Below are 25,749 nucleotides of genomic sequence, written 5' to 3'. Positions count from 1 at the left end.
CTCCTCTAGCTTATCTCTCCACGCTTCAGGCTCACTGCCTTTATTCCTGATGAAGGGCTTTTGCCCGAAACGTCGATTTCGCTGCTCCTTGGATGCTGCCTGAACTGCTGTGCTCTTCCAGCACCACTAATCCAGAATCTGGTTTCCAGCATCTGCAGTCATTGTTTTTACCTCTACTATTTGAAGCAAGTTCTTCTCCATTTCAATGTTCGCAGTTCAGACATTTAAATTACAAAATAAAAACTGAAATCAGAAACAAAACAAAAATTGTTGGAAATGCTCAGCAGGTCTGGCAGCGTTTGTGGAAGGAAATCAGAGATAATGTTTTGTGTTCAGCTCTGAGGAAAGGTCACTGAATCTGATGTTAACTCTGATTTCTCTCCACAGATGCTGAGCTTTTCCAACAATCTTTTTTGCGATTTCCGGCATTCGCAACTCTTTCTGTTTTTATTTTGTAATTTAAATGTCTGAACTGTGGATACACATGTTTTAGAAAGGGTTCAGGAAATCTGAAACTCTTTCTAAATAGTTTTTAAGTTTTTTTTTGAAAACTTATTCTTTCATGGGTGTATGTATTGCTGGCTTAGGTTAGCATTTGTTGCCCAGACTTAATTACCATTTGGGAAAGTGCTGATGAGACATCATCTTGTTTTGCTGCCATCCAAGTGGTGTATGCGTATCCACAATGCTATTTGGGAGGGAGTTCCAGGATTTCCAGGAATGGCAATATAGTTCAAGTCAGGAGGGAGTGTGGTTTAAGGGGAGCTTGCAGGTAGTGATGTTCCCATGTATTTTCTACCCTTGTCCTAGTGTTAGAGGTTGCTGGAAGATACTGCCAAAGAAGGTTCAACAAGTTGTTGTAATACATCCTGTATATGGTGCATACTACTGCTATGTTACATTGATGGCAGAGCATTTAAGAAAGTAAATGGAATGCTAGTCAAGTGGACTGTTTTGCCCTGGATAATGTTGAGCATCTTGAGTTTTGTTGCAGCAGCACTCGTTCAGGCAAGTGAAAAGCATTCCATCAAACTCCAGACTTGTGTCTAGACTGAGGAGTTGTGAGCTGAGTTACTAGAATTGTTACAGAATTCCCAGCCTCTGACTTTTCTTGAAGCGACAGTATTTACTTGGCTGATCCAGTTAAGTTTTTAGTGTAAGCTAACCTCTAGGATGTTTATAATGGGGGATTCAGCAATAGTAATGCCATTGGCGTGACACTTAGTTGTATTCCATGATGTTTTTGGACAGAAGTGTAAGACAGCACTTGTAAATGAGCTAGAGAGGGTATCCCACTGTTCTGCTCTCATGTTAGTTCAGGACTTGATTCTGTCGTTGCCATACATCAAGTTTCTCATTGTTGCAATGTGAAATTACTTCTCATTGACACTAAATATTAATACTTAAGGAAAAGATGAAGGACTACACAAGCTGGGCTCTTTTCCTTAAAAAAGTTAAGATTGGAGGTTGCCCGATAAATTTCGTTAAGACAGTGGAAGATATTTATAAAGCTAATTCATAAATCTGTTACAAATGAGCAAATTCACAGTCAAAAATGCAAAAGCTTTAGAAGACTGGCAACAAGGGCTGGGAATGGTCAAATTTGCACGAATTATAATAGGAAGTTGGTCGGTGAAGAATTGATTCTTTAAGGATGCAAGCAGAATTTAAACTGAAATTGAATCAAAACTAAATGATGGGTTTTGGAAATGATGTGTTGTATGCCATCCATTATTGGATGTCCTATACATAAACTTGATTTTGACATTATCAGGATGGAAATTATTGACAGACTAAAAGTGAATAAATCTTCAGGGACAATTAGTATTTGCCCAAGCTATTTCGTGATAAAATAAGCCTCTAGTACCAGTAATCATCCTGAAACAGTCAGTGAGCACAGGAAATCTCACTGGATTAGCCATTACACTCATCTCCAAAATAAAAGTTGAGAAAACAAGCCAAATATTAACAAACTTCATTAATCTTACAGCAGTAACATCTAGTCAATAAAGTCAAAAATATGGAATGTTGAAATTGAATGTAAGTTAGTACAATTTCAGAGAGCGGATATGTTACTTGAACAATCCTCTTTAAATTGCTGAGAATGAGGTAACCCAAGTTGACATTGGTAAAACAGAAATTGCCAGAAAAACTCAACAGATCTGGCAACATTTGTGGAGAGAAAGCTGAGTTAACGTTTTAAGTCTGGTAACCCTTCTTCAGAACTTGACTACTACTACTTCTGTGTTTTTCTCTACAGATATTGCCAGACCTGCTGAGTTTCTCCAGCAACTTTTGTTTTTTTTTTCAGATTCCCAGCATCCACAGTTCTTTGTTTCATTGACATTGGATGAATGTGAACATATGTTTAAAACTGTAAGGATCTGTAGTTAATTCTTAAAAAAAACCTGAAAGTTTTAGTTAGGGTTCTGATGTCAAGCTAAATATACTGGAAGTTTGATGTGCAAGTGCTTCTTTGTATCTAAACAGCTTGAGTTTAGAAAGTAATTTCATATGTAACATGGAGAGGAAAGAATAATTAATATTCTTGGTTGAGGAAGCAAATGGACATAGGCAAACTTTGTAAGTAACTCGAACAATAGTGGATGAAATTCAATATCACAGGAGAGGAATAACTGGAAAGTGCATTTAAAGTTCTGAACTGACCAGCAATCTGTTACATTTAAGAGTTATGATTAGCTTGCCCAATCAATGTAGTATGGTAATCAACAAGGCTAACAGCGTACTGAGTTTTATTGTCAGATCTTTGGTATACCAGTCATTCTTCCAGAAATTGCAATGGGCCTTGAGTATTATGGTCCATTATTGTTACTAATATACAAGGGATGAAAGGGCTGAGATGTAAGGAGAGGGTTGGACCGAAGGGTTTGTTTCCATGCTGTACATCTCTGATTCTATAAGTCTTTTGGACACTTCAGCTTTTAAAATAGTTGATTGAAAAGATACCACAGAAGCATTACAAAATACGAAGCAGAATAGAAAACTAATCAGGAGCATTAATATTTCAATTAAAGGACAAGAAATCATGGGTATAAACTATTAAAAAGAAGTCAACAGTAATCTCCGGAAGTAATTCTTCATTAGAAATGTTGTGAATAAAAGCTTTTATTAGAGAAAGAAAAAGGCATAAACTTAGCAGTCAAGAGACAGATTGGGGGAGCCATAGATTTCCAAAGCCGGGTGAGTTGGACAAAAAGATTACCTGTATTTCATTTTATGATCTATGCTTGGATAGAGAAATCAGTTGTAATAATGCTTGCTTTCAATCAGTTCACAATTAATTGTGAATGCCTAAATGGAAGTGTGGCAGAATCAGTTAATGAACTTGGTCCATTGTGGTAATCCAGAAGCAGAGAATGCTTTCCCAATATGTTATGAAACCCAATAGGAACAATCTTTGTCAAGGTCAAGTTCCTCCACATGCACAATATAGTAGTAGTGAAGCCTTAGGGAACCAGTAATCACATCATGATTAAATTTTGGTTTATTTGGCAGCCAGCACTGGGAAGGATCAGAACTGTCTTTAAACAAATTTGAAAGGGATGAGGAATGATTGAGGAAAAATGTAACTGGGTTATTTCACCAAAGCTTATTACTCTAAGAGAGGTAGAACACTTCTAAACAGTAATGTTGAACCTACAAGATAACAATATAGGAAAATAAAACAAATTTGCAAACTAAATAGTCTACAACTAACAGGAAAGAAAAGAATAAAAATGTCCTAAGTATTTTACACAGGATAAACAAAAAAGTGGATGCAGGACGTAAGGATATGTTAGGAAGGGTAACCAAAAGCTTGATCAAGAGGTGGATTTTAAGGAAGGTTGTAAAGTAAGAGAGAAGTCTGAAAAATTTCAGTAAAGAAATTCCAGAGAGGTGAATCTGGGCACCTAAATCACTCTAACTAGCAGTGGAATGAAGGATGTGGGGAGGAGTGATGCATAGATTTTTGAGTCAGAGGAATGGAGACTGGGAATAGATTTAAAGTGATGTGCAAATGAAACCAGGATGATGTGAGAAAAAAAAGCTTTACACAGCAATTTGTTAGGGTATTTAATGCACTACCTTTTAATGTTGAGGCAGGTTCATTTGAAATATTTAGGAGGGCATTGAATGATTTTGTTTTGAATAGTAATGGCGTCAGAAGATATGAAGCAAAAGCAGGAGATTATCACGAGATAATAGAGCTGGACAAGACATTAGAACAGATGTCTGTCAGATAGGCCAAATGGCCCCCTTCTGCCCTGTAATTATTATGAACGTCATTGGGAAGACATCCACTGTATCATCAGACTGAAGGAAGTTACAAAGAAATAAAAGTATCAGTGATGTAGGAACTTAAACATAACATTTTAAGTTTGAGAATTTTTCATTTTGGAATTTTGCATAAATAAGTGAGGGGCACATACCATTTGTTGCATAACATGATGAGTTTAAGTTTATGGACTATAGAGGATGAAAGGCTGGACAGAACACTGGTGAGATCAAAGCTAAAAGGGAGGTTTTGGCAGGAGATTAACTAAATTACAGAGCGAGGCACATGTAGTCATTGTGATTAGCAAACTATAGTCGTGTAAGTTCACCCCAGTATTGAACTGGATACTGATCAGCAAACAGTCTGATTTAGTCCAAGACACTGGCCAAGGAGGGTAATAGAATTTATAGCAAAATTAAAGGGTTAGTGTTAGAGTGGGGAGCAAAGACAGTCTGTGTTATTGCATTCCAAATCCTCAGCAATCTTTTTCACAATTGCATAGAACAGTTTAGCAGAAGAACAGGTTCTTCGGCCCACGATGTTGTACTGAACATGATGCCGACTTAAACTAATCCCTTCTGCCTGCCCTTGTTCCATATCCTCGATTAGTGGTGCTGGAAGAGCACAGCAGTTCAGGCAGCATCCGAGGAGCAGTAAAATCGATGTTTTGGGCAAAAGCCCTTCATCAGGAATAAAGGCAGAGAGTCTGAAGGGTGGAGAGGTAAGCTAGAGGAGGGTGGGAGTGGGGAGAAAGTAGCATAGAGGAAATGTGCTCTTCCAGCACCACTAATCTAGAATCTGGTTTCCAGCATCTGCAGTCATTGTTTTTACCCAGTTGATTTTAACCCTACTGCGAATCCTCTTGCAAGGATGCCTGCCTTGAAGAAGCTTGCCTCCTCTCTCTACAAGAATCTCAGGGAGTCCCTCTTCCCACCCCCACCCTCCTCTCACTTACTTCTCCACCCTTCAGGCTCTCTGCCTTTATTCCTGATGAAGGGCTTTTGCCCGAAACGTCGATTTTACTGCTCCTCGGCTGCTGCCTGAACTGCTGTGCTCTTCCAGCACCACTAATTCAGAATCTGGTTTCCAGCGTCTGCAGTCATTGTTTTTACCTTGTTCCATATCCTGTCATTCCTTGCATATTCATGTGTTTACTTAAGCGTTTCTTAAGTGCCCCATTATATCTGCTTTCACTACCATCCCTGATAGCACATTCCAGACTCCTACCACTCTCTGTGTTTAAAAAAAACATGCCCCTCACATCTCCTTTGAACTTGTCCCCTCTCACATAAAATGCATGCCCCCATGTTTGAAATTTTCCAATCAGGTTTCTGGCCCAGGCACTATATTGAAGTAGTTCTAATTAAACTCTTGAATGGCAGCCTCTTTGACTAAGGTGCAATAACCCACATTTTTTGTTTCTTCTCTGTAACCTTTGTTGAACGAGCATAACATCCTCCTCTACTGCCTCTCCATTGTTGTACGTCTTGAGTGGCAGTGCCCTACCTTGGTTCCACTATATCCATTTGTGGCTAGTGTAACTTCAGCAATGGCTCCTGCACTATTATCACTGGCATCTCCCAAACATCTATTCTTGGACCCAGGTTAACATCATTCAATGTCATGACCTCCACAATCAAAGGTAAAATAGGATTTAATCTGAATCTGGTTATTAATGGAATAGAAAGCAGGTAATTTCCATGAGATGAGAACATTTAATATTTGAGAATATAGCATGAGGTCCTGCAAGTCACTCTACTATGCTTATTAACAATTTAGGTATCGAAAATAAGTTTAAAACTTGCTAATGGTACAAAAGTAGGGAGCTTAATAGATATAATTTAGAGTAAAAACTCAGGATATTTTAGATAACTTTTGCAACAAAAGAGAAAAAAAATCACAATAATTTACTCCATGGTAGCCATATGAATAAATACTATACACACACAATGGATGAATTAAATTAGCAGAAGAGAAATTAGGTTGTCACCTTTCAATGTAAGCACTGTAGTGAACAGTTAAAACGAATAGATTGTCAAGATATTTATCCAGAATTGTAAAGTATGAATCTTTTGATACAAAAAAAATTGCAGATGCTGGAAATCAGAAATAAAGACAGAAATTGCTGGGAAATCTCAGCAAGTCTAGAAGCATCTGTGGCGAGAAATCAGAGTTAACATTTCAGGTCCAGTGACCCTTCAGTTTTCCCAACAATTCCTGTTCATGAATTTTTTGAAGTTGTGTGAGGGATTTATACTTCATTGTATAGCCCCCAATTAGGGTATCAGGCACTGTTCCGGTTAGCATAGCATATAAATGTTTACGCTAAGAGATGGAGCAAAGAGCCACAAACTTGATTCCTTATGAGCTATGCAATAAATTAGAGAAGTTTGAATATATAATTTTGTTGGACATGGAATTCTATTTAAGACCACACCAGGAGCTGAGAACAAAATAATATTAAAGTTAAATTGCTGAAAGTTCCATTGTTAATGAAGGGAAAACTTGGTGAGACTTAACGTGAAAAATGTTTGGAAGGGCATGACAGTAGGAACAGAATAAAAGTTCAGTAAGAGGCAGTGACTATGATGACATAAGAAGTGAGTTTCAGTTGACTGACGTCTTCTCACTCACAGGTTGTTGGTATAAGTCTTCCACTTGTCAGATCAGAGTGTTAATTTGTGTACTAATTTGTTTGGCAATGACTGTTGGTCACTGCTTCAAAGTAAGCGGTCACCCAATTTAAGACCAAGATGAAGTGAGAGTTTTGTTCTTTGAGAGTTATGAGTCTTTGGAACTGTCTTCCTCAAAATGTGTGGAAACGTAGTGTTTCATTATTTTTAAGTCTGAGGAAGGTAGATTTTTGAGAAAGAAAAGGCTGAAAAATTATGGGGGAAGGCAGAAGTGTGGAGCAGTCAAATCAGCTATAGTTTTATCGAGTGATGGAGTAGTCTCAAGGGGCCAGTTGTCCCAGTTCTGCTCTGATCCTGTATGTTCATATTGGTTGACTTACCTTTCTGATTGAATGCCTACTTGGAAAGAGTCTGGAAAAACAGTGGGATGTTAAAAAAAATGATATTCTAAGTGACTTCACAATTGCTGTGAAGTTGCAAATTGTCAATTGCACCTTACTTTAAAACTAACAAGTGCAAAATGCTGTGTCATAGATCCCAGTATACCAAACCCACACAGTAGTTTCCACACAGTAGTTTCACTTAAACTCATTCATAACTGAGAACATGGTTTGAATGTTGTGTTTGTTTCTCACCTAATTTTACCAAAAGTGTTAGAAAGTATAGCAAACCAAAAGAGAAAATGCTGGAAAATCTCAGTAGGTCTGTCAGCATCTGTAAGGAGAGAAAAGAGCTGACGTTTCGAGTCTAACTGACCCTTTGTCAAAGCCCGCTTTGACAAAGGGTCAGTTAGACTCGAAACGTCAGCTCTTTTCTCTCCTTACAGATGCTGCCAGATCTGCTGAGATTTTCTAGCATTTTCTCTTTTGGTTTCAGATTCCAGCATCCGCAGTAATTTGCTTTTATTTAGAAAGTATAGCATCTTCTGCCTACTTAATGAAAGCATGATGTGTTATGCAACCTAGCATTTTAAGAAGCCTTGAAATTTGTATAATTTGTTGAATGAATACAAACATGGAACTTTCTAATTTCTTCTGGAACTATGTGAAATGCCTTTGGGTTAATGCTTAAGTATAGATTACGGTCAATGGGAGAGATTAATTTTCATCAGCATTTTTATTTGGTAGCTAGATCATGCATTATTGTAAGGTGAAGAAAAGGGCCTTCTTACATGGTCTGTCTACTTAACTATGTTCTGCAAACTTTCAAGATTTATAAAACATGCAACATAGTTTCCACAAAAAGATACTTTTCATGATAGAAAGCTTTCATATTAAATATTGCAACGTTTCTCCTTGAGCTGTGAGAAGACTTTGCTCGGGGGACAACTGGTCGGCTTGGTTTACCACAGAATTAAGCATAATGAAAGTGTGTCTGGTCAGTCTCGTTACAATTATGTAGATAAAATATGACTGTCCTTTATTTGGACACTGTTACCAAAGAGATAGTCAGCATGTAGAAAGGCAGCTTGAACAAAACAATTTCCCATTGGTATTTTAGCTCCTCCTGGTGGTAATCTAATCCATTTTAAGAGCTTTCAGTTTTTCTACAGTGTAAGAAACTTCAGTTTGAAATTATTTAAAATATGTTGTTACATTACAGCAATGCATTTTAAAAGATCTATTTCCAAGCCATCGTGCATAATGCTTCAAAGAAATCCATGTTACGCTAATAACTGCAAAGATTGTAATTTTTCTTTATCTGTAAGTTTCTCTTCTCTGAAAATGTTGAATTGTTATCAACTTCAATAAGTTTCAGGTCCATTTCAAAGTGCCCACTAGTATGTAAACCTTGAGATTGAATGTGAGTTGGCTGTTTGGTTTGGTATTCTTGAAGCAAGTCCTCTCCTCACTTACACTCACGCAACAAATACTTCTAAATTCTTACTAGACCAGCATTTATTATCCATCTCTAATTGTCTTTTAGAAGGTGATGGTAAAGTGCTTTTTTGAATGCTGAAATTCATCTTATGCAGTCCGAAATGCACAGAGGGTTCCAGAATTCTGTCCTAGTGACAGCAAAGGAATACTGATATATTTCTTGGTCAGGGTGGCACAAGGCCTCGTGGGAACCTGTAAGTGGCAGTGTTCCCATGCATCTGCTTTCCTGGTGCTTCTACCTGAGAGAAGTTGTGGGTTTTTGAAGATCCTATTAAAGATGCTTTGGAGAGTTGCTGGAATACAACTTGTATGTCGATACAGTACTGCTACTGTGCATCGGTGATGGAGGGAGCAAACGTTTAAGTTGTCAAATGGTGTGCTGAACCTGTTGGTTGCTTTTTCCTGGATAGTGTTGAACACCTTGAGTGTTGGAGCTGAGATCATTCAGACAAGCGAAGAATAATCCATCACATTCCTAACTTCTGCCTGTATCTACAGGATTTGGGGAGCTACTTGGTACCAAATTCCCAGCTTCTTACCTGCTCCTGTCGCCACAGTCTTCAGTTTCTGATTACTGATAACCTCCACATTGAAAGGATGTTCATTTTGGCACTGGTGGATTCAGCAATGGTAATCCCATAGAGTGTCAGGCTGTTGAATGGATTCTCTCTCGGAATGGGTTATTGCCTGGGGCATTAATGTTAATTGCTCGTTACTCGTCCAACTCTGAATGTTGCCCAGGTAATACTACATAATGACACAGACTGCTTCAGTATCTGAGGAGTTAGTCATAGTCATGGAGTCATAGAGTTATACAGCATGGGAACAGACCGTTTGCTCCAACCGGTCCATGCCCACAAGATATTCTAAACTGATGTAGACCCCAATTGCCAGCATTTGGTCCACATCTCTCTCAACCCTTCCTATTCATGTACCTATCCAGATGTTTTGAAAAATGTAGTTGTACCAGCCTCCACCACCTCCTCTGGAACCTCATTCTATACACGCACACTACCCTCTGTATGAAAAAGTTGCACTTCATGTCCCTTTTATATCTTTTCCTTCTCACCTTAAACTAATGCCCACTAGTTTTGGACTCCTGTACCCTGGGAAAAAGACCTTGGCTATTCACCCCATCCATCCATCCATTTTGTAAACCTCTACAAGGTCACCACTCAGCTTCCGCCCTCCATGGCAAGGAGCCCCAGCCTATTCAGCTTCTCCCTGTAGCTCAAAGGGAGACCAGAATTGAATGCAGTATTCTAAAAGTGGCCTCACCAATGTCCTGTACAGCCACGATATGATGGCTCAACTCCTATACTTAATGCACTGAACAATGAAGGCCAGCTTTCCAAATTGTTGGCTGTACCTAATCAGTCCTTGCCTTTTCAAATGCATGTAAATCCTATCCCTCAGAATCCCCTCTAACAACTTACCCACCACCGATGATTAGCTCAATGGTCTATAGTTCCCTGGCATTTCCTTACCATATTTTGTAAATAATGGCCTCACATTAGCCATCCTCTAGGCTCTGGCATCTCACTTGTGGCTGTTGACAGTGCAAATATTTCAGTGAGGGGCCCAGCAATCCCTTTCCTAGCTTCCACAAAGTTCTGGGATACGCCTGATCAGTTCCTGGGGATTTATTTGCCTTTATCCATCTTAAGACCTCAAGCCCCTCCTCTTCTTTAGCATGGATACTTTTCAAGACATCACTATTTATTTCTCCAAGTTCCCTAGCTTCCATATCCTTCTCCACAGTAAATACTGATGTGAAATATTCATTTAGTGTCTCAGCCATCTCCTTCCATTCCACACATCAATGGCCTTGTTGATCTTTAAGGGGCTCTATTCTCTTCCGAGTTATTCTTGTGCCCTTAGTGCATTTGTCGAATCTCTTTGGATTCTCCTTGATCCTATTTGCCAAAGCTATCTCATGTCCCCTTTTTGCCTTCTTGATTCCCCTCTGAAGTATACTCTACTGCCCTTATACTCCTCTAGGGATTCACTTGAACCCAGCTGTCTATGCTTCTTTCCTTTTCTTGACTAGAGCCTCAGTTATTCTAGTCAGCCAGCATTCCCTACATCTAATAGCCTTGCCTTTCGAATATATTGTCTCTGAACTCTCATTTTTGAAGGCCTCCTACTTTCCAACCATCCCTTTACCTGCGAACAGCCTCCCCCAATCAATATTTGAAAGTTCCTGCCTAATACCATCAAAATTAGCCTTACTCCAGTTTAAATCAGTTCTTTTCCATAATTATTTTAAACCTTATAGAATTATGGTCACTTGCCCCAAAGTGGCTGGCAACTGGCAGCTCAGTCACCTGCCCTGCCTCGTTTCCCAAGAGAAGGTCAAGCTTTGCTCCTTCTCAAGTAGGTACATCCACATATTGATTAAGAAAACTTTCTTGTACACGCTTAATAAATTCCTTTCCATCCAAGCCCTTAAAACTGTGGCAGTCCCAGTCTTATGTTTAGAAAGTTAAAATCCCCTAACCATTACAACCCTATTATTCTTATAGCTATCTGAGATCTCCGTCCAGATTTGCTTCTCAGTTTCTCACTATTGGGGAGGCCTATAGTACAATCAAAATAAGGTGATCATCCCTTCCTTATTTCTCAGTTCCATCCATATAACTTCACTAGATGTTCTCCCAGGAATGTCCTCCCTCAGTAAAATTCAGAAGTCACATGACACTAAGTTAGAGTCCAACAGTTTGTTTGAAGTCACAAGCTTTCGGAGCTCTCCTCCTCCATCAGATCACTTCACCCTAAAAGGCTCGGCCTACAACCTGGTGTTGTGTGACTTCTGACTTTGTCCACCCCAGTCCAACAGCAGCATTTCCACATCATGGCTAAGTAAAACCATAATGTTATCCTGAACCAAAGATTCTACCCTTTCTGATAGCACTATACCCCAGAACATTAAGCTGCCAATCCTGTCCTTCCCTGAATCAAGTTTCTGTAATAGCTATGCTATCTAAATCCCACGTTCCCAACCATGCCCTAAGTTAATCTGCCTTACCTGTCAGGCCTCTTGCATTGAAATAAATGCTATTTAATTTATCAGTCTTACCTCATTCCCTGCCATGCTCTTGCCTCCCTTGACAATTGAACTTGCTCCCATTATCTACTGTGTCAGCCTCAGACTCATCTCTTTTCTCACCAACTCTTTGAATTGTGCCCTCCTAATTGCTAGTTTAAATCCTCGCAAATAGTATTATCAAACCTCCCAAGCAGGATATTGGTTCCCTTCCAATTCAGGTACAACTCATTCTCCTTATACAGGTCACTTCTATTCCAGAACAGATCCTAATAGTCTAAAATTTTGAATCCTTGCCCCCTACACCAGCCTTTTAGCCACACATTCATCTGCTCTGTCCTGCTGTTCCTACTGTCGCTAACACATGGCACTGGTATTAATCCAAATATTACAACCCTGAGGACCTATTTTTCAGCCTAATTTCCTATATTCTTTCTGCAGAACCTCATCCCTTTCTCTACCTCTGCCATTGTTACCACTGTGTACTTGACCTTCTGCTGATCACTCTCCCTTTTCAGAATATTCTGCACCCTTCGGCCCTCTGTTGCGCCGACCTGTGAACTAATCTAAGCCCATCCTCCTACACTACCCCATCATTGTCCATATGCTTATCCAAGGATTGTTTAAATCTCCCTAGTGTGGCTGAGTTAACTACATTGGCAGGCAGGGCATTCCACGCCCTTACCGCTGTCTGAGTAAAGAACCTGCCTCTGACATCTGTCTTAAATCTATCACCCCTCAATTTGTAGCTATGCCCCCTCGTATAAGCTGACGTTATCATCTTAGGAAAAAGACTTTGTCTATCCTATCTAATCCTCTGATCATCTTGTATGTCTCTGTCAAATCCCCTCTTAGCCTTCTTCTTGCCAATGAGAACAGACCCAAGTCTCTCAGCCTTTCCTTATAAGACCTTCCCTCCAGACCAGGCAATATCCTGGTAAATCTCCTCTGCACCTTTTCAAGTGCTTCCACATGCTTCCTGTAATGGGGCGACCAGAACTGTACACAATATTCCAAGTACGGCTGCACTAGCATTTTGTACAGTTGCAGCATGACATTACAGCTCTGGAACTCAATCCCTCTACCAATAAAACCTAACACACCATATGCCTTCTTAACAGCACTAATCAACCTGGGTGGCAACTTTCAGGGATCTATATACATGGACTCCAAGATCCCTCTGCACGTCCACACTACCAAGAATCTTTCCACTGACCCAGCATACTGCCTTCCTGTTATTCTTCCCAAAGTGCATCACCTCACATTTAGCTGCATTGAACTCCATTTGCCACCTCTCAGCCCAATTCTGCAGTTTATACAAGTCCCCCTGCAACCTGCAACATTCTTCCATACTGTCCACAACTCCACCGACTTTAGTATCATCTGCAAACTTACTAACTCTTCCACCTATTCCTGCGTCTAAGTCATTTATAAAAACGACAAACAGCAGTGGTCCCAAAACAGATCCTGTTTTTCAGCAGCAGAAGCAGCAGTTCAAAGGGCGGGAGCTTAGACCAGGGCCTGTCAGGAACAGTGAGTCACTGATTTGAGTCTTTTGATGATCCCATTTTGATATCTTACTGATGGCCACAGAAACATCTGATTGTACCTCTGACTAGACAGTACCCGATCACAGTTAATCAATTCGAACCTGATTAACTCTTCTTTATCGTAGAGCTGGTCAGGGTACCAGAAACCTGCTGTCAGTGGTATGTTCCCCAGTGAGGCCATCACCCACATCCTTGTTTGAGATGGGTACAGCCACAGGAGACTCCTAGTCTAGCTGCCTACCTTTCCTGGTGGTAGCCTATCTACCTGACTGTATCTTTGGTTTTTCTACCATCCTGAAACTGCCATCTATCACACCCCCAGCTCCTGTAAATTCCTTATTGCATCCAACTGCCTCACCAACTGATCCATGCGATCCTCTGGGTTTTGCAACCAAACACACTTCCTACAGAGAGTATCCAAGAACATTGAAATGCTTTCTGATTTCTCACATCAGATAGGAAGAGCACACCACCCTACTAAAAGCTATCACTGCTCTTTTAACAATCTACAGACCCATAAAATGCCTAAAAACAAACACAATGTACTTTGCTCAAAAACTCAGCATATCACATCCTTACTGCTCTGGGATAACTTGATATTTGTCTTCTATTTTAAAATTCAATCAAGAAACAGATCTCAGTAAAACAAAAAAACCTCACCCTACTCTCTATTATCGAATTACAAACAATAGCAGAGTTTTGCGAGTATTAATGAATATTCAGTGCAAAACGTACTTGCAACAAAATTGCTTAGTGGTAATCACTTGTGATGAAGGCACTTCTGAAACTTTTGAACTAGTATAAGTAAAATTAACACAACTTACAGGCCAAATCTGGCATTTTCCAATCTGTGTGGCTCATCCACATATTAAGTAAATTCAAAAAGTTATCACAACAATTATACCTTCTATATTGTCATGGGTCTTGCTACCAATGTAGAGCAGATTTAACTATTAATGAATAAAATTTGAATACTCTTGTTTCTAATTATTCCACGCATGTAGAGAAGTCATTTATCATAACCTACTTTGTTTCCTTTAAAGTTTAAAACTGCATAACTATTCTGTAAAGTTCTTTCCATAATATACAGATAAAATTAAGCAAAATTTCTGTTTTGTAAAATATTCCTTAGTGCTATTTGTTATGAAGATATAGAAAGATTTTTCATTTTTTGGTCTGTGTCATACCACATTATAGTGGAAACCTTGGTATGAAAGGTAAATTAATTGACTGCAAAATGAGCACATGCTCCAAGCATTCTTAAAATCGACCTCAAGATGTTTCTGCAGTTGCAGATGATGCAAGGAAGAATGTTATTGTTTTCTCCTTCTAGAGCAGATTAAAGGGAGCTTCACCTTTTCAATGTGTTATATGTGCCCAAACTGGAAATGCTCCGTTCTTAACAATCGAAATCTGCATCTGGATGAGAAAGGAATTTGTGACATTACTGACATTTTTCATAAGTATTCATGAACACGCATTTCTAGTGAATAACACAGGGACCATTAACCCTCTGAAGTTTCTGTTCAGTATTCATAAATAGAAGTCTTTTCAACCAGTTGTTTCAAGAATTATGCTATTGAATTGATTTGTTGTTCTTTAGCTCTGTTGCAAGTGGGTGAGGGCAATTAGAATGATGATTAGAAAATAGCTTTCTTGAACCTTTCTTTCATTGTACATGCTTCCATGTGTAACTTATTAAAGAAAGGTGAAACGTTTAATAACATGGAGATTTTCCCTTCACCAGTTGTTAGGTCTTGGTCTGAAATTCTGGAAATTTGCCAGAATTTCATGAAAAGTTGATTAATGAGAACAGTGATTCTGAATTATCCATAACGGGAATAGTGCTAATATTAAAAAAACTGGAAAACAGATTAACAATGAATTTATAGGCCATTTAAGACCTATGTGTGTTGTAATGTATCACACTTTTATTTCAAGTAGGAATTCCAACTTCTTAAATATTCACATATGTAAATATCATATCCAAGAACTCTTACACAAAATATTCTATTCTTTGCTATATTCCATTGTTTCATGAGTTAGATTGATGCTGAGTATCAAACTTAAAGGCAGTCTTTTTCTCAAATGAATTATAAGACAACCTCAAAAACCCTCATCCAGATCTGTTAAGACTATTTAATTGGTTTTGGTTTGTGTCAAGAGACCAGCGGTGCTCAAAGGAGCAAATAAAAAGGAAGAAGATAAAATGTTGAATATTTAAAACCAAGAGAGATATGTATTAGTCAGCAGCTATAAAGGGGAAGGCAGGTTAATGACTTGATTATCAACTTTTGCATCTATGTAAATTTTAAAGTTGCCATGTATTAAGTATAATATTTATTTTGCATAAATGCAGCTGTGTTCTCTTATTCGTTTGCAGACTTAACTTCTCTGAAGGCTTCCATTGCTGCAATTTAAAATGCACATTAGTATCACGCGAAAACATTCCTTAGTCATATCTAAAACTTTATTGCAAGACAGCACCTTAATTTAGTGCTGGTATTATAAACAGTTGTGGTGAAATTTGACCTGCCTGTTTGTTCCAGAGACAATTAAGTCACTGCTGTTAACTCTGCTGCCCAGCCAGTAAGCACTGTGTCTTTTTATGAAATGCACTTTGAATCTTTGGTTGTGTTACTGCTTTAGTTTTGAGTTTCATTTGCACTACCATGCTATATTGTCCATGTGAGTAGCAGGCAAATAATGAACACATGAGCACAGCTGCTGAAAGCAGTGGAGTATAGCCTAATGATCTGTTTCACCTGCATAGATAAAATCAGGAAACATGCTAAATGAATGTAAAAATTCATTAAATTTTAAGCTGTTATAGCATTGGAAGTCTGTAGTTAAGTAACATGCTGCAAGAATGCAAAGGACTGTAATAGCATCAGTAAGACAGACACAGGTCCTTTGAATGGGCAGGTACAATTTCTCTTTATTCTTAGCCCCTCATGATCGGGGACGACTTGCTTCTGTTCCAGTTTGATGGTTTTAGAAAATGGTTGATAACGGAGTGCAAGAACTGCAGACACTTCCATGCACAGGCAGATGAGAAGTTCATCTGTGACAAGTTCCTAGTTGAGCAGTTGCCTCAAGAATTAGGTGTTAGGCATTCAAGCGATCTGCCTTGTCACCAAAGCTAGTTTTGAGTTACTCATGCATTGATGATGGACATGTTGTCTTTAGAGAGGGGCAGCTAATGGGCAACCTTTTTTGACACTGGATTTCTCCTGTGCTTTGAGGTGCCTGCTGTAGATTGTTGAAGTCTCTGAAGCAGATTGGATTACAAGAATCATTGCAATCTGGTAAACCATAACTGTAATACCTGAGACTTCATGTAAGTAATATGGAGTAATACATTTTGTAATAAAAAAGTAAGTTGTTGGAATATACACCTAAGAAAAAATAAGACTGAAGGATATAATTGAGGAACGTAGGAATTCGAAAGTATAATCTCTTGCAAGTAAAAGTGGGGTAAATAAATTATAAACAAAAATCAGACAATTTTAGAATTTTTCTTCAAAAAAAGAGAGCATAATAGCAAGAGTAAAGAAGTAATGATAAGTTGATGAGTAACATTGGTTAATCCCATTATGGAAAGGGCATTAAAGTCATAGAGTACCATGATGTCAGGACTAGGAAGATTGAGTTTTGAAGTGAAATGTCTGATGCTGGGGCATTTTCTACTGAATGGTGAGGACTAAGCTGAGATTTTATGGAATTTGACAAGCAAGTTATGAAGGTTTTGAAAGTGAATAGGGCAAGTCAGTTTAGTTTGGTTTTGGAGTAATTGAAGAAAGATTAAATTTAAAACCGTTAATAAAACTCAGAAAAAGAGGTTAGGTTTTTTTTTAAACAGGATAGCTGCACGATGGAGTCATATACTGCTTTGTTACAGGACGTTTTTGGGATAGAAATTATTGCACCTTTTAAGTGAATGGTTAAATATTTAAGGAAATGTAAACAATGTAATAAAGATAATGTTAAGTTGGAAAGGGTTCGGAAGAGATTTATCAGGATGTTGCTGAAAATGGAGGTATGAGTTATAAAGAGAGGGTAGATAGGCTGGGATTTTTTTTCGCTGGAGTATAGGAGTTTGAGGGGTGACCTTTATAGAGGTTTATAAAATCATGAGGAATATAGATAAGATGAATGGCAAGTGTCTTTTCCTTGGGTTTGGGGATTTCAAGACCAGTGGGCATATTTTTAAGATGAGAGGAGAAAGATTTAAAAAAGACGGGGCAATTTTTTTTACCCAGAGAGTGCTTTGTATGGAATGAACTTCCAGAGGAAGTGGTGGATGTGGGTACAATTACAGTGTTCAAAAGAAGTTTAGATAAGTACATGAATAAGAAATGTTTGGAGGAATATGGGCCAAGTGCAGGCAGGTGGGACTAGTTTAGTTTGGTCAGTATGGACTGGTTGGATTGAAGGGTCTGTTACCATGCTGTATGACTCTATGATGAGCAATTAGTGTTTCCACTTAAAAGTGACTTGAAGCCATTGTTTTAAGTTCTCTTTGCAACCTTGATCACCGGTTACTGACTGTATCCTTCACCCTGGCAACTATCTGAGACTGAATCAGATTGTTTGTCACATTAGAGTATGAAATGAACTTCATGTCGTCTTGAAGACCGCCTCTTTCCATCTCTGTTATATCTCAAATTTGTCTTGCCTCAACTCATTAGCTGCTGATGCCCTGATATTATCTCTCAGCTTGATTATTCATTGCAATGCTAGCCATCCTCCCACTTGCCACCTTTAGTAAACTTCAAATAGTTTAATATAATGCCACCTAACTCATTTTAGGTTCCATTCTCCTTGTACTTACTTACCTTTATGACCTCTGGTCAAGCGATACCTTGATTTTAAATCCTTCTCATGTTTTCAAATCCCTGTGTGGGCTCACTCCTCCCTATCTCTGTAATCTCATCTATCAGTACAACCTTCTACGATATATGTTTCCCCAATTCTGACCTCTTGATCATCTCTGATTTTAGTTGTTGCACCAATGGCAACTATACTGCTAAGGTCCTAAGCTCTGGAAATTGTTCACTAAACTGCTGTTTCCGCCCTTAATTAAGATAGTATTTAAAGCAACCCCTTTTGATGACCTGCCATAACATTATATTATATAGCTCAGTGTCATATTTTGTTTGATAAAAATTTGTGAGGCATCTTGTAACATTTTAATGCTTTAAATGGACTATACAAATGCAAGTAATCATTAATGTAAACTGTGGAGAGAAAGCAAGTCACTGAGATTTGTTTTGGTTGTCTCTAAGAAAGGCCGAGCTAGACTCAGTGGGCCAAATAGCTGCCTTCTTTCTTCTAAACATTGAAGCTTCCACAATCCTGGAGGATGAGCAGAAATGAGGAAACTAAGTATTATTGCATTGCACTGATTCTATTTGAGTGGTTGTTGCTATGACACAATTTTTGCATCACCTGAACTAGCTAATACTTATTTCAAAGAAAATCATTGGTGATCTTGTCTGTTGAATACAGTTGGAGGGCTCCACGCTCAAAAACAAAGACATATATAATCATGTGAAAATTTGTCACTAAACGCAAATGGTATTTAAACTGTTGCCACTTTTCCTGTTTTTAATAAAACTATTATTCAGAATTTTTTTAAAATTTTGTGCAGGACTCCTACTCGATGCCTCTCACATCAATCCAGTGTTGGCATGTTCATTGTGAGGAATGCTGGCTCAGAACACTGGTAGGTATATCCTTCCATTTCTTCATGTTTCTTTTCTTTGTCGTTCTACCCTAGTGCCTTCAGGGAAAAGTGTTATAATCCGTTCAAACATTGCAGTACAGAAGGAAGCAATTAATAAGAAAATGCTCATCTGTTTCGCAGCCAGCCTTTTCCAATACACAATTTATTATATAAACACTTTCACGACGTCCTTTAAAATTTGCTTGCTGTGGCGGCTTGTTACTAATGTTACCATTAAACCATACCCTGAAGACAGCAATAAAGTTGGAATTCTAGGCCCTTGCGTCTTTAATCAAAGTGTATGCATGTAATCTTGTTACTGCCGCCTTTTTTAATGAAACCGGGCAGTACATAGCTAACTATTTGTGGATACGTGTGTATGTGACTATGTAATTCTCATTCATTATTCTCATTAACTTAGCTTATTTAAACAAAGACTTTTTTGTAAAATGGAACTAAAAGGAAAACAGTTTGACTTTACCACATTGGTCATACATGTAACAAATAAAACATTTCCAGTGCTATAACCACAGATAGTGCTGTAAAAGATTGCAGGAAGGGAGTTTTTTTTTCTGAGTGCCTGATTACAATGGCACATTGCCATAGTGCTAATGAGAGTTTTGAGGTATAAAACACTAATGAACTGAAAGACATGCATTTATTGTTAAATTCCACACACCATGGTTGAGGTAAGTTCATTACCCCAATTAAGGTTCTCTTTTAGACTTAATTCAACACTTCCTAATTTATAATTATGCCCAATAGCATAATTTTTTTTGTTCATCATTCACCCTATAAAGGGAGGAGTTAAGTTGTTCTAACTGCAGTTCCTAGATTTGATTACAATTCACATTGGTCAGTTTTCAGATTTATCATATATCCCCACTTGGTGCCAGTAATGTGCAAACTAAACCTTTTAGTTTCTAATGTTATGCAGGTTTAATGTCTGAGTAACGTGTAACACCTGATTTGATTCTTCTAGTCATTGGGCAATTTTGATTGTTAGTGTGAGAGCTAAAAGGTCATACTCTGGGGCCGCTGTAATAGTTGGACTTGGGGTACCATGCATTGACTACTAAGCTTATGCTAAAGTAGCACATATGTTTAGTATTAGATGTTCCTACAATAATTCCAGCAGTTCTGCCTCCCATTACAGTTTGCCTGGCAGCAGAGACACAAGACTTGGCTCTGGAATTGTAGACGGGGCAATGTTGCACTAGAGCTCTTCCATACAGTACCACCGTGTGGAAACAAATTGATTTGGTACTGTGTAAAATGTGACAAAAATGAAGCATTCTAATCTTTTAAGATTATTTTTAACTACAATGTTCACAAAGGATAAAGATCAGTTTTGTTTTCTGCAAGCTGGAGGCAATTTATATTACTACTGGCCTAGAAGTCATTCCTCAGAGCAGAGTGTGTGGTTCGATTACTGCCATTCTATATGGATAGGAACACAGATAATTTGCTGGAATGGGTATCAACCAGGCGTGGGAATATTTATGTTTTATTAACTGATTTCAGTTGAAATAAAAACTGGTGATATTACATTAATATGTTAAAAGAATGTAAAGGAAATCAGGTTTTAGCTATTTTAAAGTATCCGGATGCTGGATAAAGGCAGCATCCAGATGAACTACATTGAATTTATGTAGCAACTTTAATACAGAAAAACATCCCAAAGTACTTCACAGAGGTGTATTCAGTTGGTATCTACTAAAGCCAAGAAAGGAAATGTTAAGTGGAGTGACCAAAACTCTGGTCAAATAGTTGGAAATTCAAGTGTGAAGGACAGATAGCTGAAGGCATGGCTGCCAGCGGTGAGTTGAAAAGAGAGAAGGAATGTACAAGCTGTCAAATTTAAAGGAATTGAGAATTTTTGGGGTATTAAAGCAATTTAGAGATAGAACAGAGAAAAGTACAGCACAGAACAGGCCCTTAGGCCCACGATGTTTTGCTGAGACTTAATCCTAATGTAAAATATAGTAACTTAACCTACGCACCCCTCAACTCACTGCTATCCATGTGCATGTTCAGCAGTTGCTTAAATCTCCCCAATGACTTTGCTTCCACCACCTCAGCTGGCAAAGCATTCCATGCATTCACAACTCTCTGCGTAAAGAACCTACCTCTGATGTCTCCTTTATACCTTCCTCCTAATATCTTCAAACTATGACTTCTCGTACCAGTCAATCCTTCCCTGGGGAAAAGTCTCTGGCTATTGACTCTATCTATTCCTCTCATTATTTTGTACACCTCGATCAGGTCTCCTCTCTTCCTCCTTCTCTCCAGAGAGAAATGTCTGAGCTTATTCAACCTTTCTTCAGAAGGCAAACCCTCCAGTCCAGGCAGCATCCTGGTAAACCTTCTTTGCACCCTCTCCAAAGCCTCTGTATCTTTCCAATATTAGGGCGACCAGAACTGGACACAATATTCCAAGTGTGGTCTCACCAGGGACTTGTGGAGCTGCAGCAAAACCTCGCGGCTCTTAAACTCGATACCCCTGTTAATGAAAGCCAAAATACCATATGCTTTCTTAACAACCCTATCCACTTGGGTGGCAACTTTGAGGGATCTATGTACTGCACACCCAAATCCCTCTGTTCCTGCACACTGCCAAGAATCCTGTCTTTTAATCCTATATTCAGCATTCGAGTTCGACCTTCCAAAATGCATCACTTCGCATTTATCCAGGTTGAACTCCATCTGCCATTTCTCAGCCCAGCTCTGCTTCCTGTCTTTGTCGCGCTGCAGCCTGCAGTAGCCCTCTATACTATCGACGACAGCTCCAACCTTTGTGTCATTTGCAAAATTACTAACTCACCCCTCAACCTCCTCATCCAAGTCATTTATAAAAACTACAAAGAGCAGAGGCCCAAGAACAGAGCCCTGCGGGACCCCACTCAACACTGTCTTCCAGGCAGAAGACTTTCCATCTACAACCACTTCTGTCAGCCAACCAATTCTGAATTCAGATAGCCAAATCTCCCTGTATCCCATACTTCCTGACTTTATGAATGAGCCTACCATGGGGAACCCTATCAAATGCCTTGTTGAAATCCGTATACACCACATCCACTGCTCAACCGTCATCAACCTGTCTTGACACCACCTCAAAGAACTCAATAAGATTTGTGAGGCATGACCTGCCCCTCGCAAAGCCATGCTGACTGCCTTTAATCACACTATGCTTTGCCAAATAGACATAAATCCTATCCCTCAGAATTCTTTCCCCAACTTTGCTGACCACAGACGTAAGACTGACTGGTCCGTAATTGCCAGGGATTTCCCTATTACCCTTCTTGAAAAGTGGAACAACATTTGCCTCCTTCCAATCCTCCGGTATGACTCCCGTGTAGAGAGAGAAGGCAAAGATCCTCGCCAGTAGCTTAGCAACCTCCTTTCTTGCTTCCCAGAGCAGCCTAAGATAAATCTGGTCTGGCCCTGGGGACTTATTAATCTTAATGTTTTTCAAAATTTCTAGCACATCATCTTCTTCATCAATCTTGATCTGGTCAAGACTGTATCCCAGTTCCTCTAAGTTTTAATTTACAAGTTCTTCTTCCTTGGTGAAAACCGAAGCAAAAAACCCACTTAGGGCTTCCCCTATCTGCTCAGATGATGAGGGATTGGGTCATGAAGAGATTTCAATTTGAGATAGGAGTATTAAATCGTAGTCTGGGAGGCAACCTAAGTTAACAGGGACTGTACTGATTGTTGAGTTGGTACTGTTGTGGGTTAGATTGAGATCAGGAGAATGTTGGTGGAGCAGGAGCTTTCAGAGCTTGGAGATTGGGATTTCTGTTCAACGAGCGTTGACATTGTTCTGTTTGGAAATACTTAAGATATTGATGAGCGTTTTGAGCTGGAAACGCAGAAGTATATAGTGATCTAGAAGAGGGAATAGCCTGTGACATTGAGAATATGGGACCAGAAATTCAGTTTACAGTTGAATAGGTTGGCAAGATTCCAGGCAACTTGCTTCAGTCTGGGATTTATAATGGATCAATGATGAGTGTGTAGAATTTGTGACAGGGGTAGAAGATGATGGTACAGTTTAATTAAGAAATATTTGCGTTACTGTGATTTAATAAAGTGGAGATTTTGTGAATGGGCTTTATTTCAATACATAATCAAAGGATTTGTAATGACACTTCATTGGCTGAACTTTCCTCAGAGGTCTACAGCCAGGAGAGAAACTAATTGTTGCAGCTTTCACCACAGAAATAGTGATTGCATGAGTTTCATGGTTCAGTGTATATTGAAAGATGACTCAAGGGAAACATATTTATTATTCTGATATATTGTGGAGGGTAATAACATTTGTAAATTATGATAAATACAGTCTTTTGCAGTGAATCCTACATTCATTTATCTGTTGTTAAATAAAACATCAGTCCCTTTATAGCCTGAGTCTGGCCTGACAGACTATAAGTTCAATCTTTTTGTGTCTTCTTTTACAATGTACACAATCCATCTAATGGAGACAAAGAGAATCATGGTTGTGACACATGAAACATTCCAGTAAACTGGTCTACAGTAGCAACACTCTTTGTTGAACCCCAGGGTCTTGCTAAATATTGGGCTGGTAACTGGATACTTTTAAGCAATGGGAGATCCACTTATGAAATGCTTACAAATAGTAAATCTAAGTGGAATATTTTACTAGGAACACAAAAATGTAAGTGTAAAAGTACTATTGATGACTTTTAGATCGCTGTTTAAAGTATTTTGATTATCAGGCATTTTCTTTCTGATGAAAGAATCAAGACTCAATCTGTCGATTCCAATGGTTCAGTTAGGTATTAAATAACTCCTTGTAGGTCAACGTATATCCATCAATCAATGTTATATATGTCAGATTGGTCAAATATCTCATTCTTGCTCTGTGCTAGATTACTGCTGTATTTGTCTCATAAATTAATTTATCAAAGTAATTCATTAAAGCACTTACAGACTTTGTGTAAGACGTGTTAATGGGCTATAATAAGTGCCATTTAAAAAATTTATTTCTCAATTTCAAAGGAAAGAGCTGTATATTATGGTCGCATATATCCAGATTTCTTTAGTGACACGAGATTGGACTGTCTCGGGCAATAAACTGGAAAAGCACAGCAGGTAAGGCAGCATTGAGGAGCAGGAAAATCGATGCTTCGGGCCGAAGCCCTTCATCAGGAATGATAAAGAGCTTTCGCCCGAAATGTCGATTTTCCTGCTCCTCGGATGCTGCCTGACCTGCGGTGCTTTTCCAGCACCACTGTGATCTCCAGCATCTGCTGTCCTCACTTTTGCCTCAGGCAATAAACTACTCATTCTCTCCTTGAATCTTTCCAAATCTTCAGTTTTATCATAGACAATAGAGCAAGACTTGATTATATTGGCAATAAGCTCACTTTTGTATGTGCAGCCTTCTTTAACAACATTTTGTTATGGTAGGATGGTGGAAGAGGGATTATTTACTTCCAGTACATTGTGCAGTAAGAATTGGTCCACTGTTACTAATATGTCACTCTTAAGTACAATTGAGGTGTGGAGAATCATTGATTTCTCAGTTACATTACTATATCATCAATGAATTTTAGTTTATTAAATAAATATTCAGTGAGCCTTTTGAATGATTAGTAGCAATTTTTCAGTCATCTCCTGGTAGCCAGAAAGCAAGTTTCACAGTTTGGAGTTTCTCTTTAATTGTATTTTTTTTCTTTCTCCACCATCTTGTCTGGGAAAATCTTGGTTCTCCATTGCTGATGAGTCCCTGTCTTAGAACTCCCTCCCTAACAGCAATTGTGAGTGTACTTATAACGTGAGAACCATTGCAATGATTTAAGGAGATGGCTCATTATCATCTTCTTGAGAGCAGTTAGGAACGGGTAATAAGTACTAGCATGCCAATAATGTCCACTTGTTATGAAAAAAAATGAAAGTTGGGCTTGTCATCCCCTTGGATATACTTTGACTTACTTACCTTTCTTCTTCCTCCTCTCAGTGAATATTCCCCACCTGATCATTTGATATGTTGAGGTTTGTACCCTTGGTGTACAGCAGATACCATAAGTTTTGAACAAGCAGCTCAACTGACCATTTCCATTTATCATCCTGAATGGTTCTACTAATGCAGAACTTGCCTTTCTGTAACCTAGTTATGATGAGTAGCAGGGTCTGGATATGAAAGCACATTTTTTAATACCCCACCTACAAGTAAGAGGTGATCTCCAGATTCTGGTTTACAATGAATGCTGGTTATTATTTTAGTGAAATGTCTTTTAGTATAAGTTAATTTATTTTAATTTCATTTTAATGAAAAACCTACGTGGCATCTGCTAGTGGCACATGAGGTTAATATCACAGAAATATTTAAGTAAGCACCCTTTTGGGGGTTCAAAGTCTGCATCACTGAAATAGCATTTTACAGTGTAGCATAAAGATACTTCTTGATTTTAACCATCCAACACTTGTGAAATTAGCTTTCTTTTGCCATAGTCTCATAGAGTCATACAGCATGGAAACAGACGCTTTGGTTCAAACAGTCCACACTGACAGTTTTCCCAAACTAAACTTGCCTGTTCTTGGCCCATAACTCTCAAACCTTTCCTATTCATGATCATATCTAAATGTCTTTTAAATTTTGTAATTGTA

General features: G+C 38.6%; 1 protein-coding gene across 1 annotated transcript in view; it reads left to right on the top strand.

Annotated features, from left to right (window-relative positions):
• The window catches only part of LOC122554717 (E3 ubiquitin-protein ligase RNF220-like), a 125,106-nt gene that overhangs the window by 82,390 nt on the left and 16,967 nt on the right, over positions 1 to 25,749 (top strand). Inside the window, exon 10 of the mRNA XM_043700094.1 lies at positions 19,039 to 19,113. Coding sequence (XP_043556029.1) covers positions 19,039 to 19,113 — 75 coding nt within the window. The remainder of the gene's footprint in view (positions 1 to 19,038; positions 19,114 to 25,749) is intronic.

The sequence above is a fragment of the Chiloscyllium plagiosum genome, chromosome 11 (assembly GCF_004010195.1).
Source record: "Chiloscyllium plagiosum isolate BGI_BamShark_2017 chromosome 11, ASM401019v2, whole genome shotgun sequence".
NCBI classification, from domain to species: Eukaryota; Metazoa; Chordata; class Chondrichthyes; order Orectolobiformes; family Hemiscylliidae; genus Chiloscyllium; species Chiloscyllium plagiosum.
Note: the sequence above shows the minus strand (reverse complement) of the source record. Positions and strands in the feature narration are given on the sequence as shown.